General features: G+C 45.8%; 1 protein-coding gene and 1 long non-coding RNA gene across 20 annotated transcripts in view; both read right to left on the bottom strand.

Moving 5' to 3' along the window:
• Window positions 1-16,203, bottom strand: part of LOC120821887 (nuclear factor 1 B-type) — a 56,178-nt gene extending 39,975 nt beyond the window's left edge. For 11 of the 19 annotated variants that reach the window (XM_040180965.2, XM_040180971.2, XM_078106373.1 and 8 more), the window contains exons 1-2: window positions 14,096-14,939; window positions 11,228-11,759 (exon numbers count right to left, since the gene is read on the bottom strand). In XM_040180965.2, the coding sequence (XP_040036899.1) occupies window positions 11,228-11,759; window positions 14,096-14,122 (559 nt within the window). In that variant the 5' untranslated portion in view covers window positions 14,123-14,939. Of the gene's footprint in view, window positions 1-11,227; window positions 11,760-14,095; window positions 14,940-15,764 lie in introns of those variants that run through there. The other 8 variants (XM_078106375.1, XM_078106378.1, XM_078106388.1 and 5 more) reach the window with 1 other exon arrangement.
• Window positions 16,204-19,509: 3,306 nt separating this feature from the next.
• Window positions 19,510-19,916, bottom strand: LOC120821888 (uncharacterized). The gene is made up of 3 exons (XR_005712600.2): window positions 19,867-19,916; window positions 19,680-19,753; window positions 19,510-19,536 (listed from the first exon to the last, which is right to left on the bottom strand). It is a non-coding gene; the product is annotated as an uncharacterized LOC120821888 (long non-coding RNA).
• Window positions 19,917-20,284: the final 368 nt, after the last annotated feature.

Below are 20,284 nucleotides of genomic sequence, written 5' to 3'. Positions count from 1 at the left end.
ATGAATGATTGGCAAAAAAATTATAAATAATCCTTTTTAAGGTTTGAATGTCCCATCGTGAAAAGGCTTTAATCCAAGTATGTACTAAATCTTGCTGCAACACTCCTGAAATCTAGGGAAATCCTACCCTAAGACCTGACAAATCTCTTAATATCTTAAATATTTGCCAAATCCTGATAATCTGACACTCTCTTGCTTTTGCTGCAGTCATCTCGTCACACACGACTGCGCCGCGATTCACAAACCCCGACACACACACACACACACACACACACACACACACACACACACACACAGAGTCCCACACGCATTGTAAACAGTCTTTATTGAGACGTGAGTGCCTGTATAAACATAGCCGAGCCCTTTTGAGGGTCCAGGGCCGAGTCCAACAATAAGAGGGGGAAAGTTGCTGGACGTCCCTCACAGACGGTGTGTACAAAATCCAATTATCAGAGCCCCGGCATTAACATTCCAGCAGTCTGGCAGGTGACTCCCCCACCCCCCTCATCACACCACTACAGCACCCTGACAATGCACACACAGACACAGGCCTCTTCAGCCCCCACCCCTTCTTTAAGATCCCCCAAGTATTGAGACATATATAGAGGGAAGAAGGCAAAGACTGGGGAGGCAGTTGGGGGGAGCGAAGGAGGGGGGGGGGGGGGAGGGGGGGCACCAGCGACACTGGTCTTTTCTTCAGGAGATCAGCGCGAGCGGCCTAGCAGGCAGTATCAGTCAATGGGGCATTCTTCTCGTCTGTGTCTCTGGGTGAGAATATGTTGATCGCTGATAACGTTGCTTTGATTGCCATAATGGGGAAACCACTTTTTGTTTTGAGCGTTTGCCTCCGAACAGGGCGCGCTTTGTCAGCCGCGGGGGTGATGTTTGCGGCATACAAGATGCCGATTAAAAAGAAGGTTTAGCGGTAAAACAAAAACGTTGTCGTTTGCTCTTGGCACCCAGGGCAAGTTGATAATGGATTCAAATAAAGTCTGCGCCTACGAAAAGAAATGCAACCGACACAGAGATTCGCTTAAAGACTTACGAGACCAAAGGTTCTATTGCATTTAACCCTCTAACTCCTGCAATTTGCATTATCACCCCTCAGCATTAAACTGTCTGGTTTCATCACGCAGTCCAGCCTGCATCATTATCAGTGTTCTTTCTTTTTACTTTTTTCGTATGTGTATGTGATATGGCGCATGCAATATGCAACGCCTCTGCCTGGTGTCCTGCTCTGTATTCTTATCAGGTCCTATATATAAACATACATCCGGACCCTGTTCCCCTCTTTCCATCATGTCATCAACAGAGAAGGCTGAGGGATTACACACAGTGTAGAACATATACAGATTTATTTTTTAATTGTCATTAAGGATTGGTTATTTTTGAATGATTGTTCATTTTTGTTCGATTGTTTGCTTTACCAAAAAAAAGAAGAAAAGTACATTGGAAGCAAATGCTGACATTTGACAAGCTCTAATGTTGTAGATGATTATTGGACTTTCTGTCAATCAGCTGAGTCATCCACTAATCACATCAGTGCAACGGTACAGTGCAGTACATGATCCCTGCAGAATCGTTAAGCCCCGTCACCAAACACCTTGAGCCGGGATTAAGTTGAGAGTTGAAGGTGTGTGTGTGTTTGTGCGTGTGCGCGCATGTGTGTGTGTGTGTGTGGCAGAATGTCACTTTACAAGAACAGCAATTATTATGTGCTTTTCTGTATAATTGAGGAAATGAAAAGGTTTTATCTTCCATGTGATCTGTATTCATGAGGATGTAACACCCATAAGTGTTTTTTTTATGAGTTTCGTGTTTTTGCTTTCTTTCTTTAATAAAAATGTGTTTTCAGAAGTGCCCCTTGACAGTTTTAATTCTACTTTTGGTTTCACCTGCACTCCTTTCATGGCTTAGAACTCTTCTTTAGCCCCAACAAATCTCCTTGAAATTGCTTCCATTTCTGCTGCGTGTTGCACTGTCCTCCAGTGCGTTGAGATGCTAGTCAAGTGTCTGGTGGCTTTCTCCACCCTTCTCCAGAAGGCCTGCGCGCCCTCAATTATTCTTGGATGGCGGATGAAAAAAAAAAAAAAGTGAGTTCTTTCTTTTTCCTTTTTTCTTTTTCATTAGTTCAGCAGCGGTTTCCCATTCATTCAACAGTTGGCACTGGCTTTGCCCCGGCTGCCAGAGATCACACCCCAACCATTTTCATTTTCCTTCCATTTGTTTCATTCATGTCATAGTTTTGGCAGGAGCCTGCCCCGTTTTCCTGATGGTCGCCGACCCGTCAACACCCTCCTTTTGAGTGTCAAAACTCCCGTTTGTGGCTTTGTTTTGCCTCCGAGTGAAGGTAACAATTCGCACTGCTTTGCATCCAAGTGATTTGGGACTTTCAGAACTCCAGTTTGGGAATTATTTATTGAATTCAAAACCCCTGCTGAAACACTCGGATGAGGAGAAATAGTTCTCACAACGAAGCGTTTCCTTGGAAAGTGCTTGGGTATTATTTGTGTACTTGAGTAGCTTTGTTGGAATATATCCAACGTTTAAAAAAAACCTTTTAGCGTTTGGGTTATCATTCCTTTGTCTTTGTAGAGTAAACTACCCTCGAACACTGGGGAGGCAGTGAATGCACTTTCTAAAGCACCCTCCGCCTCACACTTTAAGTGCATTACACAGTGGATTCAGCTATCTGGAACCCCAAGAAACAGCAGTTTATCATTATACAACTACTGGAAATATGCCCACTGACAGGAAAGCTATATCCCACGCACGCACATGCAGGTTGCTCCCACCCACCCGGTCAGTAACCACTTTGCTAAATCCAACAACCGCAGCTGCGTCCGTGCGTTTTAATGCCGGCACACGAGATGAAGACCCGTGAGGTTCCTGCCGCGCTCTCTGGGCTGAAACCCGATCCCACGGAACGGCCGGTGTGTCGAATTAAAGCCAGGGTCTTTAGCGCCGAGAGAACACGGGGGCCGCCCAACACGGAAACAAACAAGATGGCTACCGGGGGTTTCTAACCCGAGCATGCCTCGCCGGCGCTCCCGGGCTCCCATCTGAATGGAGTTACAGGCTGGCTAACAGGAGTGCAGAGGAGAAGAGTCTCCTGGGGCCGTTGGCCCAGCAAGCGAGACCAGAGGATGGCTGCACCGTGGATTAGGGCCCCACAGTGGTCCATTGTTAATTGGGCGCCATGTGTGAAAGCTACAGAGAGATTAGTTTGTACAGCTGCTGCCATTTGTCATAACTGCCCTTAACAAGACACACATGGCAACCCAAGTTACAGCCAGAGGTTTTACAGAAAAAAGGGGAGAAAAATGTCTGGCGAACGTTGGGAGAGTTTGTGAAACAGACGCGCATAAGCAGATGAAGATGTTCCTGGAAAACACCACGCAGACTCAGCCGGGATCCCATCAGAGACGTTAAGCTTGCGCATTACTCATTTAGCCGTCTTGAGGTCAAATGGGGTCATTATCGTAACTGCTCAAAAAGCTATGTTAAGCTTGAAGAGAAGTACGTGAAGCACAACGAGAAGATCAGCTCAAATTAGACTTCATCTTGTTGGCCAAATTTCCTTGGTGATGTTGGCTTAAGAGAGGGATGCAGGAGATGCAAGTTATTTTTTGTTAAGAAGCCACAGTGTAATTGAGGGGTTGTAGGTCTGCGCACATGTTGGAGGCCTAATTACAATCTTGACTCGGTAATTCCGGAACAAGCTTTTAAAGCGCTCTCACTTTCAATTTTCGTGTGGATTGTGAACACATGCCCCCCCCCCCCCCCCCCCCCCCGTGTGTGTGTGTGTGTGTGTGTGTGTGTGTGTGTGTTTGCGTGTAACATTTAAGAATGTTTTTTTTTTCTGAAGGTGCAGCAAAGTTACCAGCTGGAGCCTCGTGCCTTTGAAACGAACGGGCCAGTTCTGGAGAATTTCTGGAGCCAGATCATATAGCATTTCAGCTGGCACCATGGCAACAAGCCCTGTTCTTCCCCAGTAAAAAATAACTGGTTTTATTAACCATCTTGTTAGTGCGGCAGCCGGCTTTAATCAAAAGGTCCAGACAGAACTGGACTCGCTTGTTTGCTAGAACAAGATGTTACACAGCAGCCAACCATTTCAGCATCAGAGTTTCCTGCTGGTTAAAAAAAATCATCCATATATCTAAATTAATATTGAATAAAATTTTGCAAAACTGTTGATAGTAATATAAGGTAGCTCTGATTTGACATACTGTAGATATGTGAGAATTAAACGTAAAGAAATATGAGGAAACCGTGTTTTTTTCCCCCATTCATTCACCGTACCAGTTTGTTGTTTTAATGACTTGATGGAAAGTGGCAGTGTGAAATCATGTCTGTCATAATGGAGGAAGTACCTCAGTAGAACATCTAACACCTGCTGGGTTGGTGATCCTGAGGTAAAAGAATTTCATGTTGTCTATATTTCCTCTTTCACTCATTCACTTTATTAACATTTATGGAGTGCTAAAAATATCAGTTACTTATTTTCTAACTTTCATTTCCTTCTGCAACTTTTCTGTATGGGTCAATAAAAACAAAATTAAGCTGAATATATGGCATCCTGACTTGATTGGGAGTTGGTTTCTAAATTTGCTTTTTGCTTTTTGAGAAGTGAACATAAGTGAGGGAGGAGTGGAAGCCCTTCGGCTAGCTTTGACAACTCAATGGGGCTCTGATGAATCCGTCCCAAGCAGGCCATTCCCAAGCCCCAGACAGCATATCCCCTCTTTGACCCGCTGCACTGACATTAGAATAAAATCCTCTGGGGGATTCGCCCCCACCACGCCAAACAGCAACACGCCCACCCAAAAGTACATTTCGCACAGCGCTACACTGGCGGGCCTTTCTTTTTTCTGTCCCGCTCAGGTCTTGTCGAGCCGTCACAGTGATGGGCCGTACTGTACCGCCAGACAAAAGAAGAGACAACCATCACTCTGGGCCACTGATCGACCCTGTCTGGGCTGAAAAGACTTTGATGGGGCAAAACAGGGGTGGGGGTTTTGCTGCACAGAGAAGTTAGTGTCTCCTGGGCAACCACTCTGATTGTCTGTCCCTGCCCAACGTTCCCCATCACACCCCACCTACTACCCCTTCCCGTTTTTTGTTTTTTTTCTTTCTTCCCTTCATTGGTTACTCAAAAGGCTTCTTCCTGGGTGAAGGGGACTTGCTTTTGCATGGGAGTCTGGTACTCGAGGGGGCTTTTCTCCCGAGGTCAAAAAACAAAAAACATCTTCACGTGAATTCGCCTCTACCGACCCCGTCGTCTAACATGAGCGGTCTAGCGCGCAAACGGGCCGACAGTTAGTTTTTCCAGCAGTTGTGGAAAAGAAGAGAGAGAGCAGTCATTGGATGGAGAAACTCAGGCAGCAGGGAGGGCCCGCTTTGTACGGCAGGACAGTGAGGTACAGTGTAGTGCCTGGGACAGGGGGTGAATGTACCCATTTGTCTTCATTCGGGAGGGACGGCAGACAGGGTGGGGGTGGGTGTGGGGGAGGGGGGGTGGGGGGGGGGGATCTATCCGGGGAGGAGTGGGAGGTGCCGGCCCTCCAGTCAAGTGGCCTCGGGGGGATTTGAAATGCATTTGGGGGTCCTCCCCAAAAAGCCTGGGAAAGTGTGGTGAAGCTGAGATCTTAACCATAGACTAATGACACAAACTGCAGCCCTTGACCGAGTGCAGCCACGACCGCAAAATTGAGCCTCCCGCTGAAATACACAAGAAAAGCCCTTTCAACACAATGCCTGTGCCTTACAACGCCAAAGAAAAGACACGTCCCAATTTTTTTTGTTTGGGGGGGGGGGGCGCAACAGCGCAAACTGTGACACAAGCAAATTAAACACACTGTAGTAGAGCAAAGGAGAGAGTTATAAATTTTGTTGAGAAAAGAAGGAATTCACATTTCTCAGTGGCCTCTGCTCCGAGTTGCCTTGTTTCCATGGAGATTTATGTACACATGGCACACAAAAGAGGGCCAAGGAGGTAACACGGCCTGTTTAAGCCTTGAGGTATTTGCTCGAGCAAAACCCCGCCGCTAATAACACAAGCCTCATACTGAGCCAGGCAACCTGGCTGCACTGCACCCGGGTCGGTGTTTGAGAAAGAACAGGAGGGGAGAGACGGAACGGCAGAGGAAAGTCAGATGGAGATCACAAACTAACCAGGGATCCCGGAGAGGGTGCGGAGCCATTAAGAGGGAATGAAAGTCGGCAAGTGAGCAAGAACGAAAGAAAGAAAGAAAGAAGGAAGGCTCGAGATAAGAAAGAGAAGCGAGAGACGAGAAAGAAAGACTACAGCAAAAACATAAATAGCTCCGGGGTTAAGAGAAAAAGGATCGGGAGGACATTTAGTGGGAAGCGGAAATCAATAAGGCAAGCGGTGAAGCTGGGAGGGAGTTCTAAGTGGATTAGATTGAGAGAATGTGTTCGATAGGTTATGGCTCTGACAGAGAGGTAGCCAGACGCCGCAGGCTCTATTGCATACTAATAAGGAAGCCGGAATGGAAGGCCAGCGTTGGGTTGAGCAGTTCAGCCTGAGGAGTCTTTCTATATGGCTCTGGAGTCGTCGGTTAAGGTTTTTCCCAGGATTTGTGCTTCTAGGAGCCTGCTCGTTTCGTTCAGGGCGCTCACGGTTTAATTCACGTCCAGGAATCAAACCCAACTGGGCTTCTAGAAAAAAAGGGCCGTCTCTCGTCGCGCCAGGAACATTTGAAATTAAACGCCGCTTAATAATTTGACCAAAAACATGAAGACAAACAGTGGCGTCCTCGGCGCTGTCTGCCTACAACAACTTTTGTTTCACACTTCTGGCAGGGACCCAGCAGCGCTCTCTCTGGCCGAGCGCCTGGGCCTGGGACAGCTGTCATGGTCGTGGTTTCTGGCTAGAGGGAAAGCCAGGGAGTGTGAAAAGAAAAAGCGACTGGGAGAAGGAGCGAGAGAGAGAGCGTGGTTTGGCCGCGCAGTGTGCCGCGGGGGTGATTCCTGATGGCATAGGAGGATAAGGCGGGTGACGGGAGGGAGGGATAGATGTTGTGCTTAGTCACAGGCCTCCACTGTGACCCGGGTGGGAGGGGGACGGGACGGGGGGGGGGGGGGGGGGGTCAGGCCTCCGCACTGGTCGCCTCGAAAAGGCAGCCGTGCGGAAAACGAGATGCAGGCGGCTTCCGCGCGCAGTCTGGTGAGCAGGCGATGGCCAATCTCGGAGATAGGGGGGCCAGCCACACGACCCGGCTCAAGGGACCGGAGACGGGTGGGGTGGGGTGGGGTGTGTGGGGGGGGGGTGAGATGTAGGGAGTCAGTGGTACCAAACTCCCCCTCACTTAGGCCAGTGAACCAAGGGACCACCAGCCACAACAGGAGTAGCGGCGGGGGAGTGGATGACAAACTGGTTTGCCAAAAGGACCACCGGTGATCCTGTGACCGCTGCGGTTTGACCCCGATAGAGGAGGTCATGAAGGGGAGGGTGGGGGCAGGGGGGCTCCCCCACCTCCTCCCCTGACCGCCGCCACCACCGCCGCCGCCGCCTCCAGGCAAAAAGTCTTCCTCCTCCACGTGCCCTGGGCCCGCAACGGCGCGTTTTCACTGATCCGTTTTGCTCAATTAAACTTCAGAGGACACCCAGTCACATCTTTGTGAAAAAGGTCACGACCCCCCCCCCGGGGCGGAGGTTAAGTCGTCCGCTCTTAAAAACAAGGTCTCCATTAACACGGCAGCGTGTTTTCGGAGGTAATCCATCCAGTTCCACAAACTATCGTGACAGTGTGAAAGAGAAGTTACACTACCTTGGGGTGGGGAGGGGTGTCAAGGTAATGATGTTTTATGGGCGTGTTAACTTTCAGCTCCGGAGTAATGGGAGGGCTGCTAGACCTTGACTTTTTTGGTCTCCCGTTGGACTACCTCAGGGATTCTTCTCGGTTACTGGTTAGAAGGCAGCGACAGCTTCAAAATGCTCATAATAACGATAATAGTTGGGATTTCCATGACAAGTTTACCTCTAAATTCTTCAAATCGGCTTGTGTAACTCAATTAAAGATATTATATTTCTCATATTGTATTAATTGCAGATATGTATTAAGAAAGAATAAAAGACACGGTTGAGATTTTACATACTGACTACATTCCTACATTCCTATTTGTTGAGGAAGCAGTGACGTTCAGCTTAACAAAGCCAAACACACACACACACACACACACACACACACACACACACACACACACACACAGTGTTACGTGTTCCAACACGACCATTGTCTCCGCGTCTTCTTACAACTATTCCACCCAGCTGCCAAACTGGATATGCGATATATGGATCCATGTCGAGAGAGGCGAGGATTCAAATAAGGTGCAAAAAAAAAAAGAATCTCATTTTGGTTTGATAAGATGGCGATAAAACTGTGCATTCGATTATAAAGGCCGTATGTGTGTGTGTGTGTGTGTGTGAGAGAAGCCAGGGCCCTGCATTGAACACGGCCTGCCAGTTGGCACAATGGATGCCACAACCCCCACCCTCAGCCCCCTGCCCGCTTCCCAGCGGGCATTCATCTGGGCATGCACATGGGTGCTGCAGGCCCGCCTGCCTAAACGCGTCTGTGCCCCGGAACAAGGGGGCTGAGTGCCCTCTCTAAATTCACACAGCGCACTCACTGCCAACCCGCCGACCTTTCTCAGGCACCACAATGGAAAACAAATACCCGCTGAACTTACTGATTTTTGCCAGGAAGGAAAATAACAACAAGAAAATCCGTTAAATTACGGCGGCAGATTTATTTTATTTTTTTTTAATCCAATTACACAACCCTGCAGAAGTGAGCCGCTGACAGCTTGCAGGACGAGGAAAACAATGATATTGTTGTAATTTTTTGTTGTTGTTGTGATTCGCACGACAAAGGAAAAGCGATTCTGTTTGAGAATAAGCCGTTTGCTTGTTTCTTCGGGCTCACTTGTTCGGTTGTTGCGTTTGTTTCGTGCAGTTGCAGCAGAACAAAGGCGGCGGCGGCGGCCATTCTGCCACTGTCAAAAAAAACTTTCCGACGTGCCCACTGCATTGCGGATGCCAACCAACGAATCAAAGGCACGCTGCAAGCAGACAAAGAGGGTTTGATGCCAACATCTAACAACCATTACTGGTGATTTGCCTGCCTCCCTGGCACGGTGCAAAACAAAATGGCGCCGCACCACACGCTACCACAATATGGCTGCATTGACTGGAGGTGGGCACCGCTCGGTGACTTGAAGAGAAAGAAAAGACGCTTTAGCTTGCGCATGGGAAGAAAAAGCACCGCCGCCTGCGCGATGCCAAAGTCTCAACCCGCAGAAAAAAACGGTAAGAAATGGTTGTCATCCGAATCGCAAATGTATCCCCCCGTTTGTTTATTTTTTATAAAAGCTAGTAAAATGCCGTCCACAACTCATCATATAAATGGTGTCTGTTTGTCATTGAAGGGCCGTTCTTCACTTGGTGCTGAACAGTTAAAAAATGAAGCAGATGCAAACCAGGGAAGCGGTGGCATCCTACAAAAGACACAAAAGAGGGTCTGGTGCCAACCCCGGTGCCAGTGGCAACCATTATTGTCTGTGTGCTGTGCCTTCTGCTTTCGCTGGCACTTATCAAACACAAAATGGCGCTCAGGGTTTGATGATAATGAGCTAGCTACACCACCAGTTCTCCCTCAATAGCAGAGCGTCGCCGGCTATTCGGTCAATGGATTTAATACAGGGGAATTTAAGCGAGAAATACAACAGAGGGGGATTCCTATGGGTCAAGTTTACGGAGAGCGATGAAACGTTGAATTTTATTGTGTAAAAAAGCTAGATTGGGTCTAAATAAAAATTTGATTTACAGCATTGAACTAAACAATATTTTTTTTCCAAACTTGTGTACTATCTGTTGTTAATTACTGCTCCTACTACTACTACTTTTTAAACTTGTGGATGTGTGGATGTGAGCAGTGTGTAAAATGAATAATTAGTTTCTTTTTTTTCCTTTTCTAAATTATTTCTGAGAATACATATTGGCTTGAATTTTGTGTTTGAAATTACCTGTCATGTTTTGGCAAATGCCAATATTCCATTAGTGCGTGGCAGTCTTTTGGTAGTGTATGAATGGGAAATATAAATCACGAGAATTTAATTCTGAAAAAAAAGGCAGGCTGGCACGCAGAAGGCTTTAACACATCTAATTTAGAAATGTGCATGTCGAAACCTATTCCAGTACCTGGCACCACATTTTTTCAACCTCTTATTAAACACTGAGCTGAATAAAAAGCAGGTTTCAAGTCTTTGCATCGAGCACATCGCTGTGTCCGCAAAAGGCTTTCATGTAAAAGAAACCAGCTTTTCAGGAATTAAGAAAAGCCGGATTTCGGCGCCAACGCGATCACACGCATGATTTATAACAGACACAATATCGTTAATATCCTGAAATGTTTGGCCGATATTATAAAAGCCCCACTCAGGTCTACTCGCAACGTCAGTGCTAAGCTTTATTTTGACTTACAGCCACTCTTATATTAATAACATAATGTCGCAATTACATTTTTTTATGGGGGTAAATCTACACTAAAACAGCATTGTTGCATTGTGATTTTAGATGGAAATAGTTTCAAAATGACATGTTAGAATATATAAAAGGGGGATGATGGGGTAAAATGAGAACCAGATTTTTTTTTTCTTTATTATTACAGCTATTAATAAATACTACAACTGTAATAACAAAGGGCTGCATAAGGATCCGGTGTTACTGGTACACACACTTAAATACATTACTTGTGGGTTCATTTGAATTAAACTACACGGCAACTTTTCGTATTTGTCATCACTTAATGTCTAGACAAACAGAAAATATTTACTGTGTGTGTACGAGATACCGAATAATTACTGAACATGCCGCTGGAGCACGGCAGAGCAAAGACGCGTTTCAAACCTTCCCCGATTGTTTTTTTTAGTAGTGAGTCAGTGAGTCATGCTTGAGCCACGTCGAAATGTACGCTGCGTATAGAGTACTGACTATCAACTGCCCCGTGTTTATTTGTCTGGCAACTGTGGCGGTGATTTCAGCCGGCCTCAGAAAGACTGCCAAAAAGGAACACATGTGACCCCTGACCTTGCCAAGCCATCATTCACACATGCGCGTTGGCTGGCTGGCTGGCTGGCTGGCACACACACACACACAAACACACACAGTAAAACAAACACACACGGAGCGTGGACGTACCTTGGTCCTGGACATAGTACGCTAGAAACAAGTCCAGCTCCTTGACCGATACCGTTATGTGGTGTGGCTGGACACAAAGTGCTGGGTTGGTGCAATGTTGAGACTTGACGAGGCGCTCGCCGTCTGTACTTTCCAGAGGGATGCCTTTGAAGAGGATGACCATCACCAGGTCCAGGCGCCAAACCTTGTCGGCCTGCCTCAGACAGTCGATCCGGCGGATTTTGCCCTTCTGGTCCGGGTTGGACAGCACGCAGCACGGGTGCTTCTTGCCCGTCACGCTGAGGACAAAGTCCTCCCGGTACTCCTGCCGAATGTCCTTGCGCAGCTTGGCCAGCAGCCTGGACGCCCATTTCTGCTTAACCTCGGGCTTCTCGCTCAGGAGCTCGTCCTTCACCGCACGCTCCTCGTCCTTGGACATCCTCTTCTCGTGCTTCTTGAAGTACTTGCGTTTTCTGGCCTGGAGGTTGAACCACGTGTAAGCGATGGCGCGGACGTGAGGGAGGAGTGCCTCGATGAAGGGATGAAATTCATCCTGGATGCGGAGAGGGGGGGGGGGGAGAAATGGTGAAACTCGTGTCATTAAACATGCGAAGGAAAGGCCGTTGATCCGAGGTAGGTCAGACCACAGATAAACAATATAATCACAGGGCGTCACATGGGCAGGTTCAACCACTTTAAGGCGAGAACTTCCTCTTCAACACCGGTTTTACCATTTTAGATTCATCAGGTTCGACGAGGACGTTCCACTGTTTACGTCAACTGCCGGGACTACAATAGCACCCGATACCGCTCTCATTCGCCCAACGCTGTATAGCCTCCCATCGCCGGAGCATTTCTCTGACCGAACCACCCGCGCTCCGACGCGAAAGGGCTCAAACGGTCACGAGGCACGTAAGGGCGAGCGCGCCGGGCCGAAGAGGGAAGTGAGGGAGATTACCATTGTCCCGGCACACGCGTATAGCGGCTGCATGTTGAAAATGCATTGAAAGCACAATGAGTAGAACGGCGGCGCATCAAAGCCACCCGTGAAAGGTATTTGCAGGAGGTTGATCTGGGACACTATTTTAAGGTCACGCCAGGGTTTTTGAGGTTAACACACTTCTTCTCACACTCGTCTTCATTACAAAATACCTGGGTGACATTTAAAATCATGGCCTACTTTCAGAATTAGCTCCTTTATCTAAAGAAATGTTCTTGGACTGAATATAAATATTAATGAAATTATTTTCAACAGATTTTACTTTTCAAGTGTTCTACGCATTAATGTGTATAATACCCTAAACCACATTATCTTTAACTGAAAAATGACTTCTTGTGATCATCACCAATGAAAAAAGGCTAAATTCCAACATTCCTAAAGCAATTTTCCAGCTTGTGGCCCTCATATTAATAATACTTCTGCTAAGTCTAAAACAGAACTGGCCAATCCAATATTTATTTTTCATTTAGGGGAAATCACTTCTTTAAGTGGGGAAGATTTTGAACTTTCAAAAATTACAACAGCTCCGAGTGACACGTGGGAAATTGGGGCCCATCCACGTTACAGTTCATTAAAATGTCAATGTAATAAGTATGAGCAGCTCCTTGTGAGCGGGCGTTTAAGGAGTTAAACCACATATTGTTCTTTTCGTAGGCGGCCAGGCAGGCGGGTTATAGGAAACCACAGAAATCCACTCCCTATCTGCGCCCGCCGCTGGTGCTGCTCTGAGAAGCCACATTTCTGGTCTGCACTTTTGAGCCAATAAAACTCTGCTCCATAACAGCAATGTCAAATTAGAATCATTTATTAAACAGCATGAATAAATATTTAATTCTCCACAGATGGCTTTGAAATGTATTATATTTACTATGGATGCTACATACTTATCCGTAGTCATTTAGAGATATAAACAAATGAATTGAGAAGCGCTTTAAATGTCATCTCACTATTAATGCTGCCAATTAAATTGACAAAATTAAGTAAATCTGCTCGGCAGCGAGCAAGTGTATCTTAAGTTCTTTTCACTCCTGGTTTCCTGTTCGAAAACACTTTAAATATTGTGTTAATTTTCTTCAGCCAGTCCAAAAGCCAAATGCTGTAAAGACAAATGACTTGGCCGGGCCTCCGCAGTGCACTTCTGCTGGGGCCATAAAAGCACAATCCTCTTAAGCACAAACTAAACCGCATCTCAGTCAATCACTTACTTATGCCAAGTAAAATATAAACAGTAAAACTGAGTCAGCCAAAACAGTCAGCTCCTCTGTCCCTCCGCTGAATCAACCTTATCATGCGTTTGATCTTCCTTCAGTGGCCTTTATCTTCTTCCAACTTCCACTTCCCCAAAGTATAGGGGATTTTACGATAAATAAAAATATACACGTGGAAATACAAATCATAAAGCGCGGCTTGTGTGAGAGGTTATTGGGGGACCCGAATGAACTAATTAAACCCGAGAGAAAATATGCTTACCTGCGCCAGGGACATTAAAATGACAGTCGTGGAATGCTTTCAGAAAATTATTCTTTACGCATAACTTTAAAGGACGCAAAGATCGGAAATGTATCGGCGGCTTTTAAACAACCGAGCGGACTAATTAATGGCATTAAAAAATAAAAAAAACATTCATTGGAATTTGAAATCCCGAAAGTAAAAGTCAAGTCAATCGTGGCACAAACACGTGCGTTTAGGATAAAATCCCAAATCTGCGATCAGTTCGAACGCGACACTTCCCCTTTACAGAACTCTTATTTATAATGAAAGTAAATACCCGACGCGAGCAAAAAAAACAAAAAAAACAGGGAAACTTCCAAATCCCTGGTCACCGTCAGATACATTTGCAAACCACAGCAATCGAATGCATATTTTTTTTTTAAAAGACACACAAATACCTGAGTGAGACAAATTGGAGAATACATGACGAGACGGCAACACCAGACGTGAGTGTACTTGGACTGATTCCTCTGATCACTTTATCGCGCCATTCCTGGACCGACGTGCACCGTGCAAGACCGTGGAGCAGCTCTCCGCGTAAAACGAGCAGCGGTTATCCAAGAACATCCGTTAATTTGTGCGATCCAAAGATTGTCTTCTCGAGGGGGGGGGGGGAGAAAAATTCTATGCAGGAGATGTTTTTAAAGTTGACATGCAGGTTTAAAAAAAAAATTTAAAAAAAATGGATAAGAAGCGCTGGCAAGTTGAACTCGTGTAACCGGTGCGCGCGGGTCCGCTGCGTACTCCTCGAGCTACGACGCGGTGTCTGTCTGCGCGTCTCGGTGCCGCGATGTGTCGTTCATAAAAGCACTGTGGGAAGCTTCAGAGGGCACTCACACGAGTGTGTGACGTTCACCCCTTTTGCTTTAACCACACTTGATGTGAAATCGACCGGTGCGCCTTCGCTCCTGCGCAATTCCAGCAAATCAGACTCAACTTTTTTTCACCCACGTAATTACACACACTCCTCCTCCTCACCCTCCTCCTCCTCCTCTTCTTCTCCTCCGCCTCCCAACACACAGCCCCTATATCCACAATCCAGCAGCTTTTTTCCTCTATTTGGATAGACACCATACATTATAATTCCCCTCCTCAGTGCAGTAGATTGTATTTCTTAGATGTGCGCTTCTGGGTTACATAAAACAAAACAGGGACATTTCTGCCCTAAACCCCTGAGCTCCGTGTCCACCACGTTGGATCACTCCTTCTCCACATGATAATTCTGTGTGTGTGGTTTACAGTAAAAAAAAAAAAAAAAAAAAAAGATACTAAGCTACTGTCTTTTTTATACTTTGTATCGCTGTAGAAAAGACACCAATGCACTCGCTTTAAAATGTCCTGAGAAGTCGCAGAAATAAATCGCGATAAGTTAAATATGCGATCGTTTTAATGCATTGTCTTTTAAAGACATTATACATTTTATGGGTCCTGCTAATGTAGAAGCCCGCAATCCCACACGGACGGCAGAATATATATATAAATATATATATATTTTTTTTTTAAATAAGAGAAATAGAAAAGACCTGGCTTCCAACTTTGTCACGTTACAATTAGTGCATGCAGGGGGACGTTGTTTAAAGATTGACTTTTAAAATGGCCGTGCGCGTCTCGTCGCCCCGCAGTGAACGCAACACCCGAACACCTGACGGCTCTTAAAACACGCACAGCGGCGAGCGAGTTGCGCGTATCGTAACGCCGCAAAGAGAACGCGGGAGAGACTGGAAGTTAAACATTGTCACTTTACTGCTGCACCGTGTGCGCGGGCGCGCGCACGTGCACGCGCGTCCCACGGAGCTGTCAGCGATCCACGTAGAGCTTCATCTTGCCAGATTAAGGGGGAACGGGACGGTAAACTGCAGCGTGCAGGAGAATCCGTGCCAACTTTAGTCCCCTTACGATTTGGCCCGACCGTGCAAGAGTGTGGTGGTGCGCGTGGAGTCGACCCCCCCAATCGTTTCATGGACAGGACAGTTTTACAGAAAATAGACATAACAATGATTGTATCACAAATATCATCATCACCGGTTTCGCAACATTTGAAAGCAATAAGAGCGCGTGATCACGTACCATTGCACTGTACTGCATGGGTTAATGGGGAATCCTGGAGCCCGGGCTGAAACACACACACGCGCCCGGTAGCTTCACATTTCTCACGTTCAACTTTGTGCTTTGGAGGAGTTTTTTTCTCTTGCAGTGCTCGCAAAAAAAAAAAAAAAAAGTCAATACCGGAAGACGAGCCTTTGCAGCGGTTTACAGAAGTTGGGAGAACCTCGCGGTTTTTGTCTCTTTTTTTTGTTTGTTTTTTTAAGTCTTGTTTTTCTTCCTCTTCGAGTCCTACTTTTTTGGATCGGTTTTTTTGGGGGGGGTTGTTCAGTGAAGTTGAACGTGATCCAGGAGAGGCTGAGTTCTCGTTCTCGGGGCTGGTCTCCGCCTTCACTTTCTCCGTCTGGCTGGCTGCCGCCCCTCCGGCTCGGTCACGCCGGACCGTCAAGCTGGACGTCGGTTTAACCAGAGGACTTCCGGTCGGACGTTTTCCAAATAAAATAACGTCTCTTCCCTTGCAAACCCATCGACGTGAATCACGAATAGAATGCCGATTAATGTGAATGTGGTTTGTAATGGATGAAAGGAACATTTATCACTTATTTCCGATGCAGCCCGTGTGGATGAATGTTTTCACAAAGTAAGAGGAACTTCAATTTCATGGATTTAGACCGTTATAAATAAAAACTATGTTTTTGTGTAGGCCTATGTCTTCATCTAAATACAACCCCATTACATGGAGTTATGTAGCTAGATGGAAATTAATAATATCCATTCACCAATTATAAACAATTTGCGTAATAATCGGCCAGACTATCTTTTTTTAATCCCAACATGAGAAAATCTACCTCTTAATTTGAAAGCAAACACTCAACCTTTCCCCGGTACCAACCAGCGGTTTCTGCAAAGCTTGACACAGCTCTGTTTCGTAAGTCTTTTGCATTCTTGCCCCTCATTGGCCAGTACCAGTGGACCCCGGACTCTCTGCCCTGGGCCCCTCACTTCCGCTCCTGTGACGGGCCGATCGGGGCCTGACAGAGCCGCTGTTGGACCCCACGGCCCGGAATAGCTGGGTGGTCAAAGACTACGGGTGGAAATCACTGCAGTTATTACTGCAACACCTAAATTGGATTATCATGGTTGTCATTTGTTGTCGGGACTATTTTGCATAGTGACAGTGTTAAAAACTAGATAATGTCCACACACATGTAGACGTTTCCAATAAACGTTTTATAAGACAAGCTGCAAAACATGTTAAGACCAAATGGTACTGGGATAACACGTTTTCATGGTAATTATTTTGATATACCATGATTGCTATCACAGGATTATGTTAATTGTACACTTTCCACTATCATTAAAATGTAATTCCATCAAAAATGAACAACGAAAATACTGTTGAAAGCACTGATTCTAGAAGGCTATTGTTCTACATTAGGGTATATTACATGTTATAATCTCATACATTAGATAAAATGTCAGCAGCGATGACGGTTATAGTCGGTGTTGTGACAATAAGTAAAAGCCTGTGGTATAAAGCATTGTATCGGTGCAATGGTGCCAGTGCAGTTGACTGATTTAAAAAAGGAGTACAAGGACAATAGATTTCCCTGCTCTCTCGTCACTCTTATCATGACATTAACAGAGTACTCGCTCCATCTAAAAAGGCCCGCGCCGTCAAGTGGGTCCAGTATCTACACCACACACCTCGTCATCCGTTTTGATTCACTTCCAAAAACAATTAGGCTGAGAGCAATCAGTCGCGGAACAAATGGCTGTAAACGGTCAATCAATAATCATTTCCAGGCTAAATCCAGACTGATGTTGCTGGGGTGTCTTTGAAAACCCTCTTTTAACCTCCCACAAAACGGACACGTCTAGCAGAACTAATACATTTCAGTACTTAGCCATTCCCCAGTACTCATGCAAGAATGTTTAATTTTTTTGAATTTAAAGATAAAATATTATTATTGTCACACACACACACGCACACGCACACACACACACACACACACACACACACACACACACACACACACACACACACACACACACACACACACTAATTTTGTCCTCTCTTTGCCTCCATTTACCAAACATTATCATGCCAGTCTGCTGGTGCACGAGCCTTCCCTCCTCCAGAACCCACCCCTCTGAATGAGGATGTACTGCCCCCATGTGGTCACAAGCGTGCACGCGGGTTTCTTGTGGGGGTGCACGGGGAGAATCAAACCTGAGGTGCTCTTTATTGTTTTGTAGCTCTAATCTGAAAAGCTTTTTGAAAACATGAAATGGACACAACGCTAAAGAGTCATGAAATGTTTGTTTGTGTTTCTCTTCATTGCAGAACTTTCGGATGAAAAATACACTAAATTGTCAGTCAGTCCATATTATACAATATGTTGAAAAATAAACTGGAAAATATAAAACAAAACAAAATATTGATAACGGCAGGAAATGATCAATAACATTAAAAATTTGATTAACAAAGGCTTCTTTCTCTTTGGACTTTTAATTTACTGAAGTCTCGTCAGAGAATAACAAATATGATCTGGGTTCTCAAACTTGTTTTATCCAAAATAGGCTGTGATGTGATAACCATACGTGCACTATACCAGGCTACTATTATGGCTTCTATTCCATTAGTGATGTTCTAACAACAGGTTTATGTGAATAACGATCATTTTGTTCGTTTGGGTTCAAATTGCATGATCACACAGTGATGACATTTCCTTTCAATTACATCATTTCCTTTGGGCACTTCACAACAGCTGCTAAGACAGCAGGTCTGCTAGTCTCCGCTAAATCCTTCAAAACGTTGATCTTAATATGAACTTTGAATTAAATGCTATTTCTGAACCGATTCAATATGTTGGTATCTTGAGTAGCTGAGGCCAATAAAAGCTCGCCTGTATCTGTGCAAGTAAATAAATATTCAGAAAGAAATGTCAGCCTGCGTTGCCTCTGCTGCATGGGAAAGGCGCGGGCTGGAGAAAGGGCTCTTTGTCTGACACTGTCAAATTAACACTGCAGAGGTTGGACAGACGGCTGCGCTTTGAGAATCGCTCTAACACTGAAAGAGAGGCAGAAAAGTTCTTATTTATTTTGGCAAATAAAAAATGTTTTTTTCCTTTCCATTTTGTTCCTCATGGCCTTCAAATCTGTTGCAGTACCACTGGGTCCAGAGGACTAAAATGCTTCTTGCGTTCGGGACTACAATTATTCCGATATTAATGTGACCGAACTGCTTAACTTACCAGCTTATGTAACATCTCTTTTAAATGCGACATGTGAAGTAAAGCGAAATAGTTCATATTAAAATAGCCTTCTTCACAATATCCCTCACAAATAGAACTTTAGACCTGAGCACAGTCACACAAAGAACTCCTAAAAGAAAAACAAGATGATGTCCATTAAATTCCCACAGGGCAATCAGCAGAATTTGATATTTACTAAACGTGGACATTTACAGACCGTTTATTTTACCCAGACAGATGTCAGAGGTCAGCGTGACATTTTGGAAAGGTCACATGAAATGAAGTCCATTTTGCTTCGGAGCGACGTTTTTCACCCCATGTAATCAAAGAGGAATAAGTCAAGAGAAAAGAGTTCCTGCTTACCATCCACCACGTCCTCGCTGACGCGTCATAACAAAGCTGCCATTTAACGGACGTCTCTGTCGGCTTCCCAGCCATCGCCGTGCTCCCGGCTGTCATCGCACGCATCCCCGGGGCGGACAGGACACCTAATCAGAGGGGCATCAGTGGCGGCATGCTGTGCCTCATGTAGGCCAGGCCTTGTGGACGTTGCATCATGGGAAAAAAGGAAGAAAAAAAAAAAAATTCAGCGACACTCTTGACCAGTGACTTGAACCTGACTGTGGTAATTAAAAGAGCCTCGACCCCCTGCGACCCTCACCATCCCCCCTCCTACACCGACCTCCCCCCTCCAACCACGGCTGGGAAGCAGCTTGATATCACCGCGTGGCACCGAGCCAAAGGTTGCTTGAACTTCTGCAGGCAAAAAAAAAAAAAAAACCTCGTGGGGATTTTGTTCAAGCGTTTTCCGAACGCCTCTGAAAGAAAAACAACGTTTGTTCCCATTCAAAGGCGGTCCAGTCTATTACCTAAAAGAAGCAGGCCCAAGTAACAGCCGAGAGACCCGCTCCGCTCATTCAGCCGGCGTTTCCTCGGGCAAACTGCACTTTGATCCGTGAATTAAGACGTTTAAATGTAAATGTGTAAATGTTATCTGAAAGGCAGCAGAAAAGACCTTTTCACTCGGGCCCACATTCCAATCCGCCTCGCTGGGGGCCGCTTCGCCGGCGGCTGGATTTCCCCACAGGGACGGTGGGCGGACTTAGCAACAGTAACTTAGCGTTGGTTACAAACAGTAGATGCGGCGAAAACAAAGCAGGGCCGCAATGCTCGGAAATGAGGAATTTCACTAGACTGTGTCGCGGAGTCGAGGGAGTTGAGCACGTAAAGGTTTGACCTCACAATACGTGACAGAAGGACGACGTGACGTGCGTACGTCTGCCATCA

Source organism: Gasterosteus aculeatus, chromosome 7 (genome assembly GCF_964276395.1).
Source record: "Gasterosteus aculeatus chromosome 7, fGasAcu3.hap1.1, whole genome shotgun sequence".
Lineage (NCBI taxonomy): Eukaryota > Metazoa > Chordata > Actinopteri > Perciformes > Gasterosteidae > Gasterosteus > Gasterosteus aculeatus.
Note: the sequence above shows the minus strand (reverse complement) of the source record. Positions and strands in the feature narration are given on the sequence as shown.